A 22,782-nucleotide genomic window follows, 5' to 3' on the forward strand; every position below is an offset into this window, starting at 1 on the left:
TGCCTGGAAACCAAACAACAGAGACAAGGACCAAAAGGCAGGGAAAAAGAGCAAACATCTATGAAAAAAAAAAATCCACCAATTCACAGGCCCTCACTCAGAGCCTAATCACCCTTTGCCCACTAGCTGTGTAGCTTGCAAACCTACAAAACAATTTATTGAAAGCAGGAGGACTGTTAGAGACACTGATAGTAGAAATGACAGTCAAAAGCTTAATGTTTAAGAAGGCTGAAATCATGAAAAAATAACTTGAGAATGTGTTTCTACATTATTCATGAAATTAAAAAAACAAATAATAAATTAGAAAAGAAAATGACTGTAAGAAATTTGTCCAAGGGTTAAAACTGGTTGCTTCTAGTGTTATGGAATGGACTTGACAAAGAAGCAGTCAGCACTTAGAGGGTTGGAGAGTCAGGTATTTTATTATGCCAGCAGGCCCAGAAGAGCTAACACTCCAAAATCTCAGGCCCGAGATTAGGTCTTACAGGGTTTACATAGGTGGACTCTTCTGGGTTCTTTAAGTTTTGCTTTCTCAGCATTCATGTAGCTAGTGCAGTAGCTATTGCGATAAGCAAGCACAGTTTACAGAAGCAGGAGTGCAGAGCAGCTGATTATCAGTAAAGTTGATACAATAAGCAGGTTCTGTTTTAAAGGCAAAACAAGCTACTGAGAGAATTAATTTTGAATTTTTCCAACACTAGAAGGCAGGCTTATGGGTAATGTTTCTTATTCTTTACTCTTTTTCTCTACTTTCCAAATGTTTTGTATTTGCTATGATTTTTTAAAAGTTTATTTTAAAAGATGAAGTTTGCTGAGTCAAGACTACATAAGGTGAACCAAACTGATGAGGGGAAGAAGAATGTAAGCCCTACAGCTTGGCAAAATATAAACACCTCTCTCTCTACCAGAATCATTGACTCCAGAACAAACATCATCAACCCTTTGAAACGGGCTAAACTGGTTGATAGGTTAGCTATTCATGAACATGCTATTTAACCTTATTCCAGCTAAAGCAAAAGAAAACAAAAATTGATAATGGATTGCAAAGAAAAGAGCAAGCAAATAAGCAACCAACAACTCAAGTGTGAAGTGTAGTTTTTCATCTATATTGATGTATAATTGCCCTAGCAGAAGGTGTACAATGCTTCTCTACAGTGGAAATGAGTTTCTATGAAAGAAAGAGTAATGTGGAGTTCCCCCCTCCTTTTTCTTATCCATGGGTCTGTTGGGGCTCAAAAATGATACCCCAAAGTATAGTGCTTTGGCATGTTGAACACTCTAAATGAGAAGAAATTGGAAGACCGTAGGAGCTTCCTCAGAGCCAAGCACTTTATAAACTTCACTTGTTTCTCCACCCATCTTCCAGCACAGAGAGGGACTCTCTCTGGAATTTCCTTATCTGATTGAGGAAACTTCTTTCCAAAAGAAATGTAATTGTCTTAAATCCCCTCTTCAAGAATCTCATTAAATAATCAGGAAAGATTAACCAAGAGAGGAGACTAAAACTCATCACCATACCCAGACAAACATTTCATCTACTGGTCTGAGGGCAGTTCCAAGATATTACCTAAGAGACTTTATCTGCATAAGTCAACCTTTGTTCACAGTGCAGTTCCACCTTCCCTCCATTTAATTTCCAAAGAGAATCATTTACAAACGATTGTCTGCTCATTGGGCCATCAAACTCCTAAAAACCAATTATTATCCCTCAAATATGCCTATTACCCTCCCCCCCATGAAAAGGGTGCTATTTAAGCTTTCACTATCTGGCCTTTCTTTGAGTCTCATATTTTGTGTGGCTCCTGTGCTTATGTATGTTAATAAAATTGTATGCCTTTTCTCCTGTTAATCTGTCTATTGTCAGTTCATTTCAGCAGACTTGAACCTTCAGAGGGAGAGGAAAAATTCTTTTCACTCCTTCAGGTTATTTATATTAGTGAAGCTGATAATCATTTACTTCTTTGTTCCTCTCCAGAACGAGTAATAAATTTGTGGAAGACAAACAAACAAAAAGGCTTTCTATATATAAACCTCAAGCAAACATTAGACAGCACCAAATGGTCAGTGACCAGTGGCAACTAAACATTGCCCTCGAGGTCACAGTGTGACATATAAACCCTCACCTGTCATACATCATTGTGAGAAGGCTCAGAGTGAGCTCCGAAGCTTTGGGATGCACCTGTCCTGGTTTTTCTGCCCTTTTCTCTGAAACAGCTCTTGGAGTGCCTGAAAAAGCTGCTGCACAGAAAGGGTGCTCTCTCTAGCTTCCCAGAAATGTTGATATAGTAGGACGTGCTGAATCAGGGAGCTGTCAATCAAGTCTACTGTAGGAAACAAATGAAGAATTGAGCCTTATTTTCTGATGAGAATGAAAGCCTGAGAATAAAGCAAATGCCATATAGTGTTTAATTAAGCCTGTCTTTTTATGACAGTTATTTTCTTTAAAGGGAGTTAAATACTCATATAACTGAGACAGGATAGGGGTAGGCCTGTGAACCAAACCAACTCCATTTTCCCTGCAGAAGACATTTTGTTACTTTCCTGCTTCTCAGTCATGAGACCCCCCCAGGGAGTATGATAATCCCATGTCCCTGATAAAAGTGATTGAAAGAGACTGATTGGGCATAACCACCCTGATAAAATGAACTGAGATAAGAGGGGAACAGATATTTACTAAGTTGCAAAACCCCTTCCCCAAGGCTTGTTAAAATATAACTGTTAGTTTTGTTTAAAACTTATTATCTACCCACTCTTTATTTTCCTGTAATTGTAAAATTAAGTTACAGATTAACTTTAAGACCCCTGTAGGAGTTACATACAAGATGCTCCTGGAACCAAACTCCCTTGTGACCACAGCAAAAAGACCAGAAACCATCAAAGTGGGATGCCAACATCAATTGAGGAACGGCTTGCCTTTAAAAAGCCCTTCCCCAACTTCCCCCAGGCAGCTAGCCTGACTCCTGCATGCACACAAAGCTTCCAGGTGACTGCGACAACAACTCTCCTGGGGTAGCGATATATCTTGGACCTACTGAGCAAGTGCAAAGACTAAAGCCCTAACTGAGCATGAGCTCATGACACAACCAGGAAGAACAGAATGGACCTCCTCAAGAGGTGCAGAATGATGACATTGGCATGCACCCCTTGTCCTACAAAGGACTCTGAACAGCTTCCCCTCAGGTGGTGAGTTTCCTTGTAGCTACTTCCCTTATGCATAAGTTTATCTCCTCTTTTAATAAAGCATTGCTTGCGTTACTACTGGGAGCATTGTTCATTTCTGTGACTTTGAGACCCAAGAGCCTAACTCAGTGACATAACCACTATTTGAATACATTATCTCTTTGTAAAATTCAGGCAATACCATTTTTACAGTTGACTTGATTTTACAAAAGTGCATCTGTTAGTAGAGCATAGTTATCACATTATCATCAGTACAACTTCTAGGATGTTGTTTTGTAGAATGAAGTTAAAGGGTAGGAAGTAAGAAACTTGAAAAATAAGTCTTCCAAGGAAGTTGGGACACTGGTGAAAAGTTGGGGACAACATTTTTATATTCTTTTTTAAGTGGATTGAGCAAATTTACCTTTCATGTTCAGATATAGTTTTTCCTGTCTGCAGCCTAAAAAGATGGTGTGTTAAAAGCCTAAAAAGATGGTGTGTTAAAATGCAATTGCTGTAGTTAAAAAAACCCAGAGATTTTTAGAAAAGAGCAGTTGCCAAATTATCAGACTCTTTAGGTCTCACCCTTGCCTCAGAAATATTATTTTTTTGATATTGGGTTCATCAGTATTATTATCTAGAAAAGACACCCAATAAAACTAGAGTTGCTTACAAAAAATAATGGTTGATTTCTTATATACTTTTCAGCATCTTCTAAAAATTTTACAAGGCAGTGAGTAGAAAGAAGCATGAAATAGAGCTAACCCTATAGTTTCTTGCAGAGGGAAGACAACAGACAGAATTAATGAAAACCCACTTGCACCATCTGAGGTGAGTATGCCAAGAGCACTCAGAGCTGCTGGCATTTAAAACCCTTCAGCCTCTGAAATGATAAAACTCTGTGCTTCTCTCTACTTCGTAAATCAGCCTCACAGATAAGAAATCCAGCAAGTCTAATAAACATTTTTATTTGTCCTCTGATATTGCTTTTAAGGGGAGAGCCTGAGGAATCGAGGAGCAAGTCTTGGGAACGTAACTTAAATAGAAACCTGGCTGCAGGTGGTGGAGGCTGTAAACTCTCCTATCATGATTCAATCACAAAACCTGTCACTTCAGCCGGGCATTCTGAACACAGAGTGTTTCTGTCTTCTGCCGAGAGTTCAGTATTACACCAGACCAGATAATGGTGGTGTCCATTAATCTCACCACAAGATTTCTGTGGCGATGGGCTCCAGACTCTGCTATTTGAAGTTCATGATTTGCTTTATCTTAACGTTCAAGACTTTTCTGCTTTCAAATTTTTTGTTTGGATATGTTTTCTAGGTAGAATTTTCATTTACTGATTTTGTGTATTATTATTTCCCATGAGTATTATTTATATTGACTGTTCCTGATGCCAAGGGTAATGAAAAGTTAAAAAATGTACATCCTCAAATTATGCTATTATACGTACACCGGCATTAATGATGGTGACTTATATGAACATTTGCTGCTATGTTTCTTTAATGGGAAAATTTCTCCAGGAAAACAGCATAATTGTAGGTAAATTTTTAATGAGCATATTCTACCTTTTGTTTGTCCTTGGAATAATAATTGTTATAAGTGAGTTTGTCTGGAGCAGTTATTGTCAAAATACTTTTTTTAAAGGCAAAAATTCTTTCTTCAAAGAAACCTGATACAGAAACACAGTGCGGAAAATAGAGACACACAGAGCTGTTCTTGTTGGGGACGTGGTCGTTGAGTCTTCCAGCACTGCCTACACTGCCTCTCCCTTCCTTGCTGACTCTTTTGTGCCCTTCTCACACCCATGTACACTTTGTGAAGCACAATTTGAAAAAAAAAACACTGGTCTATATAATTTTCTAGACAGGAGGAAAAATATAAAAAAATTCAACCCTCAGTAGAAATGTCATATATATAACACAACTTCTTTTAGGTCTTATAGGATAAATGTCAGAAATTATTTCACATGAAGTGAATTTTTTAAAAATGCAATTTAGATAGGCTGAATGCTTATTATTTTTTATAGCTAGAACACAATGTTTTCATTTTTTAGAATTTTCACAGAATGTTTTTACTCTGCTTTACCTTATTTTGCCTAGATAACAGTATAAGAAAAACAAACAAACAAACAAACAAACAAACCCCATAACATTCAGTCAGGTATAAATTTAAAGAAAAAGAGTAGTTCTCAGGGAAGTCTCAAGATAGTTGTAAGATTTATGGCCCGTGGATTACTCATTTGAAATTACTTTTGCCTGTTAAAATATGGTTAAGAGGTACAGCTTTTTTTGTACTTTTGTTTTCTGTTAATACTGGTTTCCTGAAAAGGAAACCAAAAACATGTCTAGAAGTCGAGTGGGAAAAATACAAAAAAAAAAAAAAAAAAAAAAAAAAGAATCCTTATCCATAATCATGTTCTGTTGTCAATGAAGCTACAGGTAGATTGAACGTACATTATGTACCCCCAACCTCCCCTCCTCCCATCCTGTCATCTCTGCTACAAATGGGATAAATGCATAGGTCCAGTCTTCCAGAGTCTGGCAGTCACTTGCTTGGGCGAGCTTTAGTTTTCTCTCTGAATCCTACATCACATATCAGGGTCAGATTATTTCAAGCCTTTCAAGAGAGCCTGTACTTACATTGGCATAGAGTTTGTACTGATTATAATTTGAAGGCTGTTCTGTAAATGGAATTCTCGATACTATTAAGAGCATCTGCAAAGAAAACATGAAATATCATTGATAAAGGATCATCTCGTTATACAAATCCCACATCTTGGAAGGGAATCCTAGAGATCATGCAGCCCACTTTACTACCCAGGTTAACAAATTAAGAACTAGATCTTTCTTTTCTACCTGGAAACAAACAATAATGGATTTACAGTATTCTAGGGCTTCGGGTGACCCTAGAGAGTACCCTCTGAATCTAGCAAATGGAGGAGCCCGTCAAAAAGTGGGGAGTACTCCTCCACCAATCTGCCCACTTTTTATATAAAAAAGCAAAGGCCTTATGAAACAAATAGGATAAAAAACTATATGTAGAGAATAAACTCAATTTTGTTAATATATTCTAGTCATATGCGCACGCGTGTATTTATGTATGTGTGAAAAAGACCCAAAAGCTGTCCATCCACTTATGCGTTTAGCAACTATTTATTGAGATTTTCCTACAGGGCCCTGGCATGATTTTAGGGATCTGAAACATAGCAGTTACCTAAACAGATGAATATCCCCATCCTTGTGAGGCTTAACTTCTAGTGTTTCTGAGCACTTACTGGGCACAGAGTGTGTATTTGCCACTTAACAGTGTGGAGGACAAGGGAGAGCTCTGGAGCCAGCTATACATAATCCATTCCTTTCTTTTTCCTTTGGGGAAATTAGTTTACTTTTCGATCTTTGCTTTCTTCATCAAACAGTGATTATAATACATTTCTTATGGGGTATCTGCATGATTTAAATAAGAAAATATAGAGAAAATATGGATAATGCACTTACTAAATTGTCTCTCACTTTTCTCGAGGACCTACAATTTAAATGTTTCATGAATCCTCCAAATTTGATTTTCATTTAGTTTAAGAGACATGCAACAGTCTCACAACAGAGCTTTTTGTTGCCTAAGACTAAAATGATCACTCTTTGTATCTATAAAAAATAAAAACTACAGAGTAGATTATCCCATTTATTCATATTGTCTTTAATGTTATTCAATAAAACTTTATAAGGTCTTACACATTGTTTAGTTTATTTCAGGTACTTAAAATTGCCTGCCCTAAATGATTATTGTTGGTATAAAGCAGTGGTCCTCAAAGTATAATTCCTGGACCCAGCCACATCAATGTCACCTGGAAACTTGTTAGAATTACAATTTCTAACAAGACTCTACAGTTTTCAACCCCAGACTCAAGGGGTGAGGCCCAGGAACCTGTGTTTTAACAGGCCCTCAAGGTAAATCTGATGCAAGCTAAAATTTGAAAACTACCCATATAAAGGGAATCTACTGCTTCTGTTTTTTATGATTAACTTGATTATCGAAGGTCTTTGCCAGAGCAGTTTTGTGGAGTCATGGGGTCAAAATCCAATTGCAGAGAACTGAGCAACGACTATAAGGTGAAGAGAAAACATAAAAACACAACTTTTTCAAGATCCTTAATCTGAAGGGAAGACAAGAGAGGCACAAATAGAACAACACAAAGTCAAATTGGTTTTCAAAGGCAGGAGAGATTCCAAAATGTATGTATGGGTCAGGGAGGAGAAGCCAGGAGAGAGGAAGAGGTTGAGGATTCAGAAAGTGGGGGATCTGGGTGGCATTTGATGTAGCAAAATCCCTGTCAGAGGGCACATGTTCCCTTAGCCACCAGCATCCATTCATCTTTCTTCTGATGGACAACCTCCCCCTAATCTGAGCCCACGAAATTCTAGTAGTGTGAATTCCAACTCTCCCATTTCTAAGGCGGGCATGTGGCCAGGCCCAGACCACGGGTCAGTGTATCATCACTTTGAGAGCTGAGCACATAACCAAAGCCAGGCCAACAACATGCCAACAAAACTTGGCTCAAGGACTCTTTGTTCAAGTTATCAGGGAAGCAGACTTATTTATTCCTGCTGGACTTGAACGTGGAATTGTGGATTGCAGCAGCATTCTCTTGACAGGGTGCATAGCTCGGGAACGAAACCCACACACAAGAGAGGGCAGAGATGAACTTGGAGATGAAGAGAAACTGCTTCTTGGTGACAGTGGCTGAGCCCAGGGAAAGCAAGTCCCTCCTTGGGTTATTTTATTTATTTTAGGTTTTTAATTTGACAAATAAAAATTGTATACAGTTATTGTATTCAACGTGTTGTTTTGAAATATGGATACATTGCGGAATGGCTAATTGAAGCTAATCTAATCAACACACGCGTTACCTCACCTACTTATTTTTTTGTGGTGAGAACACAAAATTTTCAAGAATGCAATACGTTATTATTAACTATAGTCACCATGTTGTACAGTAGATTTCCTGACTGGGTTATTAATTACATAAGGTAATAAAGCCTCTTTGAGCTACGTTTTCTGTCACAAGTGACTGAGATATTGCTAACTGATATGTCCCTGAGGTAGAGACTCTGGAAGAGGAAAAATGCACAAGAAAAGGAATTAACTGTGGCAAGAAGTCCATCCCTCATTCCCCTGAGAGGAAAAAAAGAAGGTATGATGGAGGGTGTGGGGAAGAGTTCATGTCTGAGTGTTTCTGTTTTCTTCATGAAGTTGGGGACATGTTCTCTCAGTTTAGAGTCAGGAGGAGGTGGAGGAGTAGAAAACTTGGGGAATAGTGGAGATTTAGACTAGTTACAGTGGCGGAGTGAGAGAGGGATCCAATCACAAACTCTAGAAAGAACTGCCATGATAACAAATTCCAACTAAATAGAGTTTATACCTGTAATGCTCACTCTGAGGCAAGGTGTTTACTTACAAGAAAGCTTCGAACCTAAGACTTACTTGTGTTTTTTATGTTCAGGGGAAGAAACCTTGAGGAAACTAAAACTACTTTCAATTTTTATGTTAGCTAGTTAACATAGAACTCACGCAATTGGGAGTATGAATGTTGGGGGGTTGAGCTTAGTGACTAGAAATGCAACCAGTTCTTTAGCCTTTGCTAAGCAGGCCCTGAGCAAAAACTCAACAAGGGAATGATCAGGGGATTTCATTGATTCAGTCATATGTGGCAGGACAATTATGGTGATATTTATCTTTTTCTTGTTGTTGAAGCAATGAAAGAATTTAAAGAATGAAAAGACAGTGCTTCTGCATCCATTCCTGTGTGTGTTCCAAGGTCTAAGCTCTTTCTCCTTCTTTGGCACAGGCCAGGCATAAGCTAAGCCACTGAAGAGGCAATGGTGCTGAACCAGGCTGGACCCATCCTTGAGAACTTAGAGCACCCCACAGGCCTTCCCTAAACATATATTGATTCAATGATCAATATATAATCATGAGTCAAAGACACCTACCTCAGGTGAATGTGAGCTGTGCCTAAAAATTGTCACCAAAACAAGAGATCTCATTATGAGCCCTCTACATTTTTTTCCCAACAGGTGAAAGGTATCAAAGAACCTACAATTTGCTCTAAATCTTTTGTTATTCAATATTTCTGTATGTTTTAAAAATGCTTAGTTTTCAGTTAAGACTCCAATTCCAGAGAAGGGGAGAAATCAGAAACAACTCTGCCCTATGCCTGGAGAAGGGACACAAATGGACAGCTGACCTAATATTGTGGAAATAATTTACAAATAAGTAATGCCCAACATATTCTTCCCCTCTGGAAATTGGCCAGTTTTTGTGCCTTGGTTCCTCTCAGATGCACCAAACAGATAGAGAGAATCAGCAAACCCGGGGCTCTGCATGTTCCCAGATGCTACGTTGGTGCAGGGGCGGCTCTGTGGCTGCCCTGCCATCTGGCCTGTCACACTCCTATAAAGTTAAGCCGTGCAGCATCATCTGATGAAGTTATGCAGCGAAACACGGCAAGCTGTGTGTAGTGCAATGCAGAAAACGAATGAGATTCCAGCTGATCCACCACCAGACCCGCTTCCTTAAGGCTTCATTTAAAAATTTTTTCTGATGGTGGGAGAAAACTCAAGGATGGAAGAAATTTCTGGATGTATCAGGCCAAAAGCTATGAACTAAGTAGTTTTAGATACTTAAAGAAATAACACAAGCCACATGGAATCTTGTTGATGGGAGCAATTTGATTAGAATACACCCTTTGCCTTCAACGATTCTTCGTTTTGCTTAGCCCCATCAATGAATTCATTTTTCACAGATACTAAGATAAATGTAAGCAAAATCTCTTTCAGCTCTCCACCATCTAGTTTGATGATCCAGAAATGAATATATTAGGCCAATGGTCCTCAAGGTGTGGTCTCAGGCAAGCAGCATCAACATTGCCCAGGAGTGGGTTAGAAATGCACATTCTCAGGCCTCAACCTGGACCTACTGAACCACAAACTCTGCAGGTGAGGTCCAGCATTTTGGCAAAGCCTTCAGGTGATTCTGATGCACACTAAACTTGAGAAATACTGCTTTAGGAAGAGAAAATTGAGCTTGGAATAAATTACCTGCTGCTTTGTATTAAGCCCATTAACATGAGGGCTCAAATTTTGGGAAACCCAAAGATAATTTGAATTATTCATAATGTTGTTTCAGATAAATAGCTTGAGATCATACAGAATTTTATATAAAACAAGTAAGGTTAACAATCTAGATTTTAGCTAGGGGAATAAGGATGCAAATAGGTCCAGCAATAAAAATGTCACAGACCAGTCCTGGGCATAACCTTGTATTTAGAGATGTTGAAAGGAAGGGGAATTAGTTTCTCTATACTCATTTATAAAATATTCATATAGTGACAGCTGTAGGACCTTTATCCCAACTTTGGGCCCACATAATACTGTGGACTTACATCTGATGTTAAAATATCTACAGTGATGTTGTTTTAATAGTAAACTATGAATATAAATAAAAGTAAGATGACACTTTTCGTGTATTTGAATAGCAATTTAAAATGTAATTATACCGATATCAAATTTTTTGTTACGTTATTTTTGGTGCTGTGGAGACAGCAGAGCAAACATTCTTCAATACATTATGGATTTCTGTTTAGTAGAGAGAGAAAGTCACTTTAATCACTTAATACTTGTAGTTTTAATTTTCTCAGCCAGAAATTTGCCAAATGTGTATTCTTCTGCAACTTAGAGGTCTGAAAATACAACATCTGTGCCTAATTTTTCTGTTTACAAACTATGCTCAGAAACCTGACAATAAAACTCACCTTGTTTATCTGGGTCCATTTCACAGATAGCAAGAGGCTCCTTGTAAACTAGAAATGAACCAATATTTTAAGCAGAAGGTTTTGCAGTGGAGATATGGGGGTGGGGGAACAAAAAGGCAACAAAACAAATTATTTTACCTGTAGAACAGTGAATACAAGGTGTTCAGGGAGACTGAAATTTCCTGGGAGGACAAAAAGGAGGATCGTAGGGGTGGAGGCTCCTTATACTGGTCACATTTCTCAGAAAATTGATTACAGCTCCTGGAACTAATTTTGTGAATACTTATTGTTTCAGAGAACTTGAGATCATGCAGAATTTTATGTAAAACAAGTAAGGTGAACAATCTAGATTTTAGCTAGCGGAATAAGGCTATCCACTGATCACATATGTGTACATATGTGCTCCCCCAGCTCTCCCTGAAATCCCCAGGTGGGCATAGAAGGGTCGGGCCTCCCGTCCAGCCAACAGTACAGCTGGAGATACTATCTATCTGCCTCCATGCCAGGTCCTTACCTGTGTTAGTTTCCCCAGGGAAGCAATTTAGTCAAACATTCTGTATAAATGACTCAGCATTTCTGGAATAGGAAAAAGCTGGGTAATAACAGGTTTCCAGATGTGACATTCCTATGAAGAGTTGATTTCTTGCTCTGACCAGCAGTTGCTTGCAAACCAGTAATGTTTGAAGCTGCACTGTTTTTAAGATTCATAGAAGTGCATTCATAAGTAATGAAGATCCTGAATAATTTAAGGCCACGCCTACGTCACTGTTTCAAAGGGCTATTTCTGTATTAGCTTCCTGTGTAGGAGAGGCAAGTAAAACGTCTTCTGGGTGCTATTGAGAGCAGTGGTTACCATAGAGATTAGGAAACACTTTAGAAGGGCTCCATATCTCAGATAACAGCCACCTTAGGAACCAACCCAGATAAGAGTGACCTAGCAATGGAATCAAGTTCATTTTACTAATTCTCTTACAAATACAGAAGTAAGGCTGCACATTTAAAAAAGGCATTAAATTTGAACGCAAGTCTTCAAAAGGGTAATAATAATTTGTTATGAATGCATATTTCCTCTTCAGTTTTAAGTATACTCTGAAGATGCCTTATTTCTAAACAAGTTTAGGTTAAAAATATACCTCTTCTAATCCTAACAGGATTTTTAAAAAACTATGTTACATGAACCAAATGTATTGGAACTTTATCATTAACATCTTCAGGCTGCTGAGGAAGTAGGGAGTTGATCGTAACATGTCTTTCAAAAACGTTAGATCCCATCGCACAGACATGTTATGCCATGAGCAGTACTCGGAGAGCCGAAATGTCTGACAGTCCAGATCCCAACTGATACACTTAAAATAACTCTGGTAAGTGGGCACAAATCCATGCTAGAATGTTCCATTATAGACACCAGTTTTGAAAAGTGAGTACAAGGTCCAAGGATAGCCAATTTATTCTTATCTTTTTAAAAGTATTAGTATCACACCATTGATTTCTTAAAAACTGAAACTTTAGACATTTTGAAAAATGAAAATTAATAAGTAATGGGGCAAGAATGGGATCAAGTGGAAGGAGGAAGCAACCTGTCACTGTCTTTGTCTATATAAATCATTTTCTGGGAGCAGAAAAGACAAAAATCTAGGAGGAGAGCAAGTCTGTCTCACACGAAATCTGCATCTGTTGAGTGCTGCAGACTAAAAGTTGAAATCATATTTAGAAGTTTTATATTACATTATATCTGCACTAAGACATGTCATAGTATCTGAGGTATTGGCAAAAGAGAGAGGTTTATTTTTTTTATTTTTTTATTTTTTTTTAAATTTTATTTTGTCGATATACATTGTGGCTGATTATTGCTCCCCATCACCAAAACCTCCCTCCCTTCTCCCTCCCCCCCTCCCCCCAACAATGTCCTTTCTGTTTGCTTGTCGTATCAACTTCAAGGAATTGTGGTTGTTATATCTTCTTCCCCCCACCCCCCGGTTTTGTGTGTGTGTGTGTGTGTGTGTGTGTGTGTGTGTGTGTGTGAATTTATATATTAATTTTTAGCTCCCACCAATAAGTGAGAACATGTGGTATTTTTCTTTCTGTGCCTGACTTGTTTCACTTAATATAATTCTCTCAAGGTCCATCCATGTTGTTGCAAATGGCAGTATTTCATTCGTTTTTATAGCTGAGTAGTATTCCATTGTGTAGATGTACCACATTTTCCGTATCCACTCATCTGATGATGGACATTTGGGCTTGTTACAACTCTTGGCTATTGTAAAGAGTGCTGCGATGAACATTGGGGAACAGGCATACCTTCGACTTGATGATTTCCATTCCTCTGGGTATATTCCCAACAGTGGGATAGCTGGGTCGTATGGTAGATCTATCTGCAATTGTTTGAGGAACCTCCATACCATTTTCCATAGAGGCTGCACCATTTTGCAGTCCCACCAACAGTGTATGAGAGTTCCTTTTTCTCCGCAACCTCGCCAGCATTTATCGTTCAGAGTCTTTTGGATTTTAGCCATCCTAACTGGGGTTAGATGGTATCTCAGTGTGATTTTGATTTGCATTTCCCGAATGCTGAGTGACGTTGAGCATTTTTTCATATGTCTGTTGGCCATTTGTATATCTTCCTTAGAGAAATGCCTACTTAGCTCTTTTGCCCATTTTTTAATTGGGTTGCTTGTTTTCTTCTTGTAAAGTTGTTTGAGTTCCTTGTATATTCTGGATATTAATCCTTTGTCAGATGTATATTTTGAAAATATTTTCTCCCACTCTGTTGGTTGTCTTTTAACTCTGTTAATTGTTTCTTTTGCTGTGCAGAAGCTTTTTAGTTTGATATAATCCCATTTGTTTATTTTTCCCTTGGTTGCCCGTGCTTTTGGGGTCGTATTCATGAAGTCTGTGCCCAGTCCTATTTCCTGAAGTGTTTCTCCTATGTTTTCTTTAAGAAGTTTTATTGTTTCAGGGTGTATATTTAAATCCTTGATCCATTTTGAGTTGATTTTAGTACACGGTGAGAGGTATGGATCTAGTTTCATTCTCCTGCATATGGATATCCAGTTATCCCAGCACCATTTGCTGAAGAGGCAGTCCCTTCCCCAGTGAATAGGCTTGGTGCCTTTGTCAAAGATCAGCTGGCAGTAAGTGTGTGGGTTGATTTCTGGATTCTCTATTCTGTTCCATTGGTCAGTGTGTCTGTTTTTATGCCAGTACCATACTGTTTTGGTTATTATAGCTTTGTAGTATAGCTTAAAGTCAGGTAGTGTTATGCCTCCAGCTTTATTTTTTTTGCTCAGCATTGCTTTGGCTATGCGTGGTCTTTTATTGTTCCATATAAATGACTGGATAGTTTTTTCCATTTCTGAGAAAAATGTCTTTGGAATTTTGATGGGGATTGCATTGAATTTGTATATCACTTTGGGTAGTATGGACATTTGCACTATGTTGATTCTTCCAATCCAAGAGCATGGGATATCTTTCCATCCTCTTGTATCCTCTCTAATTTCTCTCAGCAGTGGTTTGTAGTTCTCATTATAGAGATTTTTCACCTCCTTGGTTAACTCAATTCCTAAGTATTTTATTTTTTTGGTGGCTATCGTAAATGGGCAGGCTTTCTTGATTTCTCGTTCTACATGTTCACTATTGGAGAAAAGAAATGCTACTGATTTTTGTGTGTTGATTTTGTATCCTGCTACTGTACTGAAATCATTTATCAATTCCAAGAGTTTTTTTGTAGAGGTTTTAGGCTGTTCAATATATAGGATCATGTCATCTGCAAACAGGGACATTTTGACTTCATCTTTTCCAATCTGGATGCCCTTTATTTCCTTCTCTTCTCTGATTGCTCTGGCTAGTACTTCCAGCACTATGTTAAATAGGAGTGGTGAGAGTGGGCATCCTTGCCTAGTTTCTGTTCTTAAAGGAAAAGCTTTCAGCTTTTCCCCATTCAGGATGATATTGGCAGTGGGTTTGTCATATATGGCTTTAATTATGTTGAGATACTTTCCCTCTATACCTAACTTATAGAAGGTCTTTGTCATGAATGAGTGCTGAACTTTATCAAATGCTTTTTCAGCATCTATAGAGATGATCATATGGTCCTTGTGTTTGAGTTTGTTAATATGGTGTATCACATTTATTGATTTGCGTATGTTGAACCAACCTTGCATCCCTGGGATGAATCCCACTTGATCGTGATGAATAATTTTTCGTATGTGTTGCTGTATTCTGTTTGCTAGTATTTTAGTGAGGATTTTTGCATCTATATTCATCAAGGATATCGGCCTGTAGTTTTCTTTTTTTGGTTATATCTTTACCTGGTTTTGGTATCAGGATGATGTTTGCTTCATAGAATGAGTTTGGGAGATTTGCGTCCGTTTCAATCTTTTGGAATAGTTTGTAAAGAATCGGTGTCAATTCCTCTTTGAATGTTTGGTAAAATTCTGCTGTGAAGCCATCTGGTCCTGGGCTTTTCGTTGTTGGGAGCCTTCTGATAACAGCTTCAATCTCCTTTATTGTTATTGGTCTGTTCAAATTTTCTACGTCTTCATGGTTCAGTTTTGGGAGCTTGTGTGTGTCCAGAAATTTATCCATTTCCTCCAGATTTTCAAATTTGTTGGCGTATAGTTGTTTATAGTAGTCTCGGATGATTCCTTGTATTTCAGATGAATCAGTTGTAATATCGCCTTTTTCATTTCTAATTTTTGTTATTTGAGTCTTCTCTCTTCTTTTTTTGTTAGCCATGCTAATGGTTTGTCAATTTTATTTATCTTTTCAAAAAACCAACTTTTTGATTCGTTGATCTTTTGAATTGTTTTTTGGTTTTCAATTTCATTCAGTTCTGCTCTGATCTTAATGATTTCTTTCCGTCTGCTAACTTTAGGTTTGGATTGTTCTTGTTTTTCTAGTTCTTTAAGGTGAAGTGTTAGGTTGTTCACTTGCCATCTTTCCATTCTTCTGAAGTGAGCGTTTAATGCAATAAATTTTCCCCTCAATACTGCTTTTGCAGTATCCCACAGGTTTTGGTATGATGTATCATTGTTTTCATTAAATTTCAATTAAGTTTCAATAAATTTTTTGATTTCCTGCTTGATTTCTTCTTGGACCCATATGTCATTAAGTAGAATGCTGTTTAATTTCCATGTGTTTGTATAGTTTCCAGAGTTTCGTTTGTTATTAATTTCTAGTTTTAATCCATTGTGGTCTGAGAAGATACATGGGATAATTCCAATATTTTTGAATTTATTGAGACTTGATTTGTGACCTAATATGTGATCTATCCTGGAGAATGATCCATGTGCTGATGAGAAGAATGAATATTCTGAGGTTGTTGGGTGGAATGTTCTGTAGATATCTGCCAATTCCAATTGGTCTAGGGTCTTGTTTAGATCTTGTGTTTCTCTACTGATTCTTTGCCTAGATGATCTGTATAATATTGACAGTGGGGTGTTCAGGTCCCCTGCTATTATGGTATTAGTGTCTATTTCCTTCTTTAGGTCTAATAGAGTTTGTTTTATAAATCTGGCTGCTCCAACATTGGGTACGTACACATTTATGATTGTTATGTCTTCTTGATGGATCAGTCCTTTTGTCATTAGTGTCCCTCATTGTCTCTTTTTATGGTTTTTAGTTTAAAGTCTATTTTGTCAGATATAAGAATAGCTACTCCAGCTCGTTTTTCTTTTCTGTTTGCATGGTAAATCTTTTTCCATCCTTTCACTCTTAGTCTGTTTACCTTCTGAAACAGCTTCACATTGAGGAAGCAGGTAGGAAGAAGGTTCAATCTTCCCACACGATCACAATTTACCCTGGTTTGGACAAACAAGTTCCACACCAGCCAGAAGCTGGGCAACCACTCCTTATGGTACATGGAGACTGTTCCAGGCAGCCGAGTTCTGTTCTTGCTCTACCCGATGGCTCCTTACGCACAATTCGAAGACCAGAACTCCCAAGAGAGAAAGATGAACCTTGATACATTACACCCTAAAATGTGTCCGTTATGTAAATAATTTAATGTACATATTTATGTACATGATGAACAATTTCAGAGAAAAAATTAAGTTGATAAAATTGACATAAGAAAAAATAGAAAACTTACACAGTACCAAGGATGATGCAGTGAATAAACTAAAAATACTCATGTAATGTTCTGAGACATTTGTATGGATCAAGACTTTGCAGCCTTAAAAAACAAAAGATTTTTGTACTGTATGAAAATGGTTAGAAGACATACAAGGCTACCCAATTTATTTTATGAAGCCATAAAAACACTGAATACCAATATAGCAAGCAACCATAATTTCTGTTTCTCTCTCTCTGTTCCACACACAATCTCACACAAAAAAATACCTGGGCCAATGTTATTTATAAATATAGATGAGAAAATCCTAAATGAAAAACCTAGAAACCATATATTAAATGACTAATTTACCACAATGGAGTATGTTTCATTCTAGGGATATAAGCAGGAATGCTTGATATTTGGGAATTTTTAACATAATTTAACTTATTAAGAAGTCCAATAAGTGAAATCAAGTAATAATTTCAGCAGATGTTGCAAAGATGTTTAGTGTAATTATCATTTTTTAAAATTATGTTTTAATTGACAAAAATTTTATATACCTATTGTGTATAATATGATGTTTTGAAATATGTATGCATTGTGGAATGGCTAAATCCAGCTAATTAACATATTCATTACCTCACATACTGATTTTTTTTTGTGGTGAGAACACTTAAAATCTACTCTGTTAGCGGTTTTCAATAATACAATATATTGTTATCAACTATAGTCACCACGTTGTACGATAGAGTTCTTGAACTTGAGTCTAACTAAAATTTTTGACCAATATCTCCCCAGTCCTCCCCTCCCTAGCCCCTTGTAACTAACATTCTAGTCTCTGCTTCTATGAGGTTGACTTTTTTTAGATTTCACACATAAATGAGATTATGTAGTATTATGTTTCTGTGCCTGGCTTATTTCACTTAACATAATACCCTCCAGGTTCATCCATGTTGTCGCAAATGACAGGATTTTCTTCTTTTTTTAAGGTTAAATAATATTTCGTTGTGCATGTACGTATACAATATTTTCTTTATCCTTCATCCATTGATGGACATGTAGGTTGATTCCATCTCTTGGCTATTGTGAATAGCGCTGCAATGAACATGAGAATGCAGGTATCTCTTTGACATACTGATTTCATTTCCTTTGGATATATACAAGGGTGCTTCAAAAAGTTCATGGAAAAGTAGAATTAAAAGATAGTACAAATCTTTCCCTGAACTTTTTGAAGACTTCTCATACCCAGTAGTAGACTGTTGGATCATATGGTAGTTTTGTTTTTAATTGTTTGAGGAACCACCATAGTGTTTTCCATAGTGGCTGTGCTAATTTACATTCCCACCAACAGTGCGTAAGGGCTCCTTTTTCGCCACATCCTCGCCAACACTTGTTCTCTTTCGTCTTTTTGTTAACAGCCACTCTGACAGGTGTGAGGTGATATCTCCTGGTTTTAATTTGCATTTTCCTGATGATTAGGGATGTCAAACATTTTTCATAAACCTATTGACAATTTACGTGTCTTCTTTTGAGAAATGTCTGCTCAGGTAAAAATTGTTTCCTCAGTTTTTAAAAACTGTTTCCTCAGTTTTTAAATCAGATCATTTGTTTTCTTGCTAGTGAGTTGTTTAAGTTCCTTGTATGTTCTGAATATTCACCTCTCATCAGATGTATGGCTTGCAAATATTTTCTCCCATTCTGTGGTTTGTCTCTTCACTCTGTTGATTGTTTCCTTTGCTGTGCAGAAGGTTTTTCATTTGCTGTAGCCCCATTTATCTATTTTTGCTTTTGTTGCTTGTCCTTTTGGGTTATATGCAAAAAGCTATTGCCCAGACCAACATCATGGAGCTTTCTCTTTATGTTTTCTTCTACTATTTTATAGTTTTGGTCTTATGTTTAAGTCTTTAATCCATTTTGAGTTGATTTTTTGTTCTATTTCCTCTTTTGTTTTTAAAAAATTATTTATTATTATTATTAAAACATTCTATGATGTTGTTGCAGAGCTGTTGGGGGGGATGGGGAGAGGGGAAAGTGGAGGGGGATATGGTGGGAGGAAGAGGAAGAGGGCTGCATGGTCAAGGCCCATGGCACCCCCCTCACTCTGGCAGAAGCCCCAGAGGGGACTTCTGATGGTAGCTCGGTCATTGCTGGGCTGGATGTGGATGTGGGGGGATGGTGTGGCTGAGATCCTTGGCCTCCACAACGCCTTGCCTCAGGAGCCTGGGGCACTTCTGGCAGCAGTCTGGTGGTTGTCACTGGGCTGGATGCAGATGTCAGGGGTGTATGGCTAAGGCCCTTGGCCCCCCTTCCACCCTATCCTTGGAGCCTGGGGCCCTTCTGGATGTGGCCTGGTGGTCATTGCTGGGCTGGATGCAGATTGTGGGAAGGCGTGATAGAGGCCCTTGGACCCCATGCTTCCAGTGGTGGCTCAGTGGTCATCGCTGGGCTGGATGCAGACGTTGGCGGGACATAGCTGAGACTCTCAGCCATTCCTCCACCCCGGCTTGGGATCTTGGGGAGCTTCGAGTCCTGCTAGGTTTTATAGGTGTTCTTTGGTGGTATTAGGCCTTTACTGGTTAATATCAGAACTTTGTCTCTTATCTGTGGGTTTTTTTTTTTTCTTTCAGTTCTGTGTTGGATTATTCACTATTCCCACTACTTAAACTCTATACTGGAACTAATTTATTGTCCTTTGCTTACTTCTAAAATGGGGAAACTTCCTATGGGAACCAGCACTTGAACTCTGTGGTTGAGCTAAATTGCTGCTTTGCTGCTGATTCTCTGGGGGAGGCTTTTTGTGCAGCTCAGGTTTTAACTGTTGACCTTATAAGCACTTCTGGTTCTTGTGAGGTCTGGTACACCTGGGTCATGTGGAAACTGGTCTGGGCCTGAGTCTTTTCAGCAAACTGTTTTCCTGCAGTTCTGTATTCCTGACCAGTCTACACTGAGTGACCTGTGCTGATTGGATGGCAGATCAGCTGTCTATGCTGTGCCCCAATGTTCCCCTGGTGGGCCCATTTTCTCCACCTCCTGCACTCCAAACACTTCCCATGGGATGGGCCATGTAACAGTCCCTTGCAAAGACTCACCTGCCTCTGAGTGGTTCCTTTTTTCAGTTGTGGGAGGGAGTGACACTGGGACCATCTATTCTACCATCTTGACTTGAAGTCTCGAGTTGATTTTTGTATATGGTGTGAGATAAGAATCTAATTTCAGGGCCGAGCCCGTGGCGCACTTGGTAGAGTGCTGCGCTGGCAGCGCGGCGACGCTCCCGCCGCGGGTTCGGATCCTATATAGGACTGACCGGTGCACTCACTGGCTGAGTGCCGGTCACGAGAAAACGACAAAAAAAAAAAAAAAAAAAGAATCTAATTTCATTCTTCTGCACGTGGACATTGAGTTGTGACTGTCCTTTCTCTAATGTGTGTTCTTCACCCTTTGTTGAAAAGCAATTAATCATAAATGTATGGATTTATTTCTGAGCTCTCTATTCTGTTCTATTGGTTTATGTGTCTTTTTTTATGCCAATACCATGCTGTTTTGATTACAATAGCTTTGGAGTATATTTTGAAGCCAGGTAGTGTGACGCCTCTGGCTTTCATGTTTTTGCTTAAGATTGCTTTGGCTATTCAGGGTCTTTTGTGGTTTCAACACATTTTAGAATTATTTTTTCTTTTGATAGGGATTGCATTCAATCTATAGATTGCTTTGGGTAGTATGGACATTTAAATAATATTAATTCTTCCAATCCATGAACACTAGATATCTTCTCATTTATTTGTTTCTTCCTCAATTCTTTCATCAATGTTTTATAGTTTTTAGTGTAAAGGTCTTTCACTTCCTTGGTAAAATGGTATAATAATTATTGTTATTTTCTCCTTTTCACTGAATGCTCATTTATTTTAAGCTATATCACTGTATTTTTATGTATCTTCTAAGCTTATCACCTGTAAATAGTTATAGTTTTATCTTTTCCTATTGCTTTACATCTTCTGTTTGTTACTTCATGGCACTGACCACAGTTTGCAGAACAAGATAAACACATAAAAATATGCCAACAATTCAGTTAGAAAATACAAAAAACATTTATTCACAATTGGCCAAGGGTTGTAAAATATTTATGTTGAAAGCTGCCAGAGGCCATGAATATCATGGCTAAGGCTTCTAAAACTATATATCAGAATCATCAGTAACCTCCATATTGCTAAGACCAAAGTATATTTCTCGACCTTTATCTTAGCTTTTTCTTATTAAACTTTTTATTTTGCAATTTTAAAATACATAAAAGTTGGAAGAATAGTACATATACCCTTCATCCATATTTGCCAATTGTTATTGTATAAGTATGTACACACACACACACACACATACACACATTGTTTTTCTTTTTTCTGAACCATTTGAGAATAAGTTACAGACAATTTTCCCCTTTTCTCTTAGATACTTCAGCCTGTATTTCCTTAGGATAAGGAGAGTCCCTTATATAGCCACAGTATAATTTTTAAAATCAGGAAATTTAACCTTAAAACAATACTGTTGTCCAATAGGTAATATACAAATTTTGCAAATAGTGTCCTTAATAGCAATTTTTTTTTCTGATCCACAATCCAATCCAGCATCACAAACTGCCTTTAATTGTCATATTTCTTCAGTCCCCTGCAATGTGGAACAATTTCTTACAGGTAAATTATTTTGTAGAAAGGTCCTCAGATTGGATTCGTATGTTGTTTTCCCATGATTATTTTCAATTTATACATTTGGGTGGGAGCAGGGATACCATAAGAGATGCTTTGTCCTTTTCAGTGCATCACATCAGGAGACACATGATCAGTTTATTTCATTACTGGGTGACACTACCTTTGTACACTTGGTTAAGGTGGTGTCTCCTCAAGCTGGTGTCTGTGTCCTTTGGACATGTCCCATCCCATCATTTAAATTTTATTTAGCGTATCTTTATTTTCTGGCTCAACAAGATATCCCAGATTATCATATACTTTCCTGGCTCCAGTCCTAAACTAAATCATTTCTCCAAAAAGCCTTGGTTTCTTTTAGTGGGAATAGTTTTAGAACTCAGATTTCCAGTGCTAGATGTGTTCATTGCTATAGGGTTGCCGCTGTTGTCTAGGCCCTTTTGTAAATTCATCATGATACTTTCAATTCCAATCCAACAATCCAAAATCACAGGGTTCTTCCTTTTCTTTACCCATTCTATATCTGTTTTGTCTTTCTCCAACACTGATTACCCTGGTTTCCAAAAACTTTGATATATTTAGTCATTTCCTCAATCTTCAACTTATCTTTTAAAACCTACCCTTTTAAAACACTCTCTCTTGGCCTTTGTTACAATACTCTGCATTGGTTCTCCTCTAACCTGAAGGCTATTTCTTCTGAGTCTACTTTGTAGGCTCCTCCTTGTAGATCTGGCCTTTACATATTCGAGTGCTTCAGGATGTCTCCGGCTCACTTCCCTCCCCTTCCCTTCCTACACATGTTGTGTAGTGTGTAGGACCCTTATTACCTTTACGCTGGTGATTCACAAATTGGTAACTTTAGCCTTGACCTCTTCTCTAAAGTGTAGACTCATTGATAACTTCTATTTAAATGTTAAACTTGATATGCTTCTGATTTTCTATTCTATCCTTAAATCTGTTCTCTTCTTCTTCTGCATTTCAGGAAATGGCACCACCGTACACTCCGTTGTTCAGATCGAAACCAGGTAATCTTTGTATTTCTGGTTTTTTTGGGGGCTTTTTTAACTTTT

At 37.9% G+C, this 22,782-nt stretch overlaps 1 protein-coding gene across 1 annotated transcript in view; it reads right to left on the reverse strand.

The window, feature by feature from the left end:
• DYTN (dystrotelin) overlaps window positions 1–10,988 on the reverse strand; it is a 61,014-nt gene extending 50,026 nt beyond the window's left edge. Inside the window, 4 exon segments of the mRNA XM_063086341.1 lie at window positions 2,124–2,202; window positions 2,205–2,324; window positions 5,802–5,876; window positions 10,970–10,988. Of these exon segments, the coding sequence (XP_062942411.1) occupies window positions 2,124–2,202; window positions 2,205–2,324; window positions 5,802–5,876; window positions 10,970–10,988 (293 nt within the window).
• Between the last annotated feature and the right edge of the window lie 11,794 nt (window positions 10,989–22,782).

The sequence above is a fragment of the Cynocephalus volans genome, chromosome 1 (genome assembly GCF_027409185.1).
Source record: "Cynocephalus volans isolate mCynVol1 chromosome 1, mCynVol1.pri, whole genome shotgun sequence".
NCBI classification, from domain to species: Eukaryota; Metazoa; Chordata; class Mammalia; order Dermoptera; family Cynocephalidae; genus Cynocephalus; species Cynocephalus volans.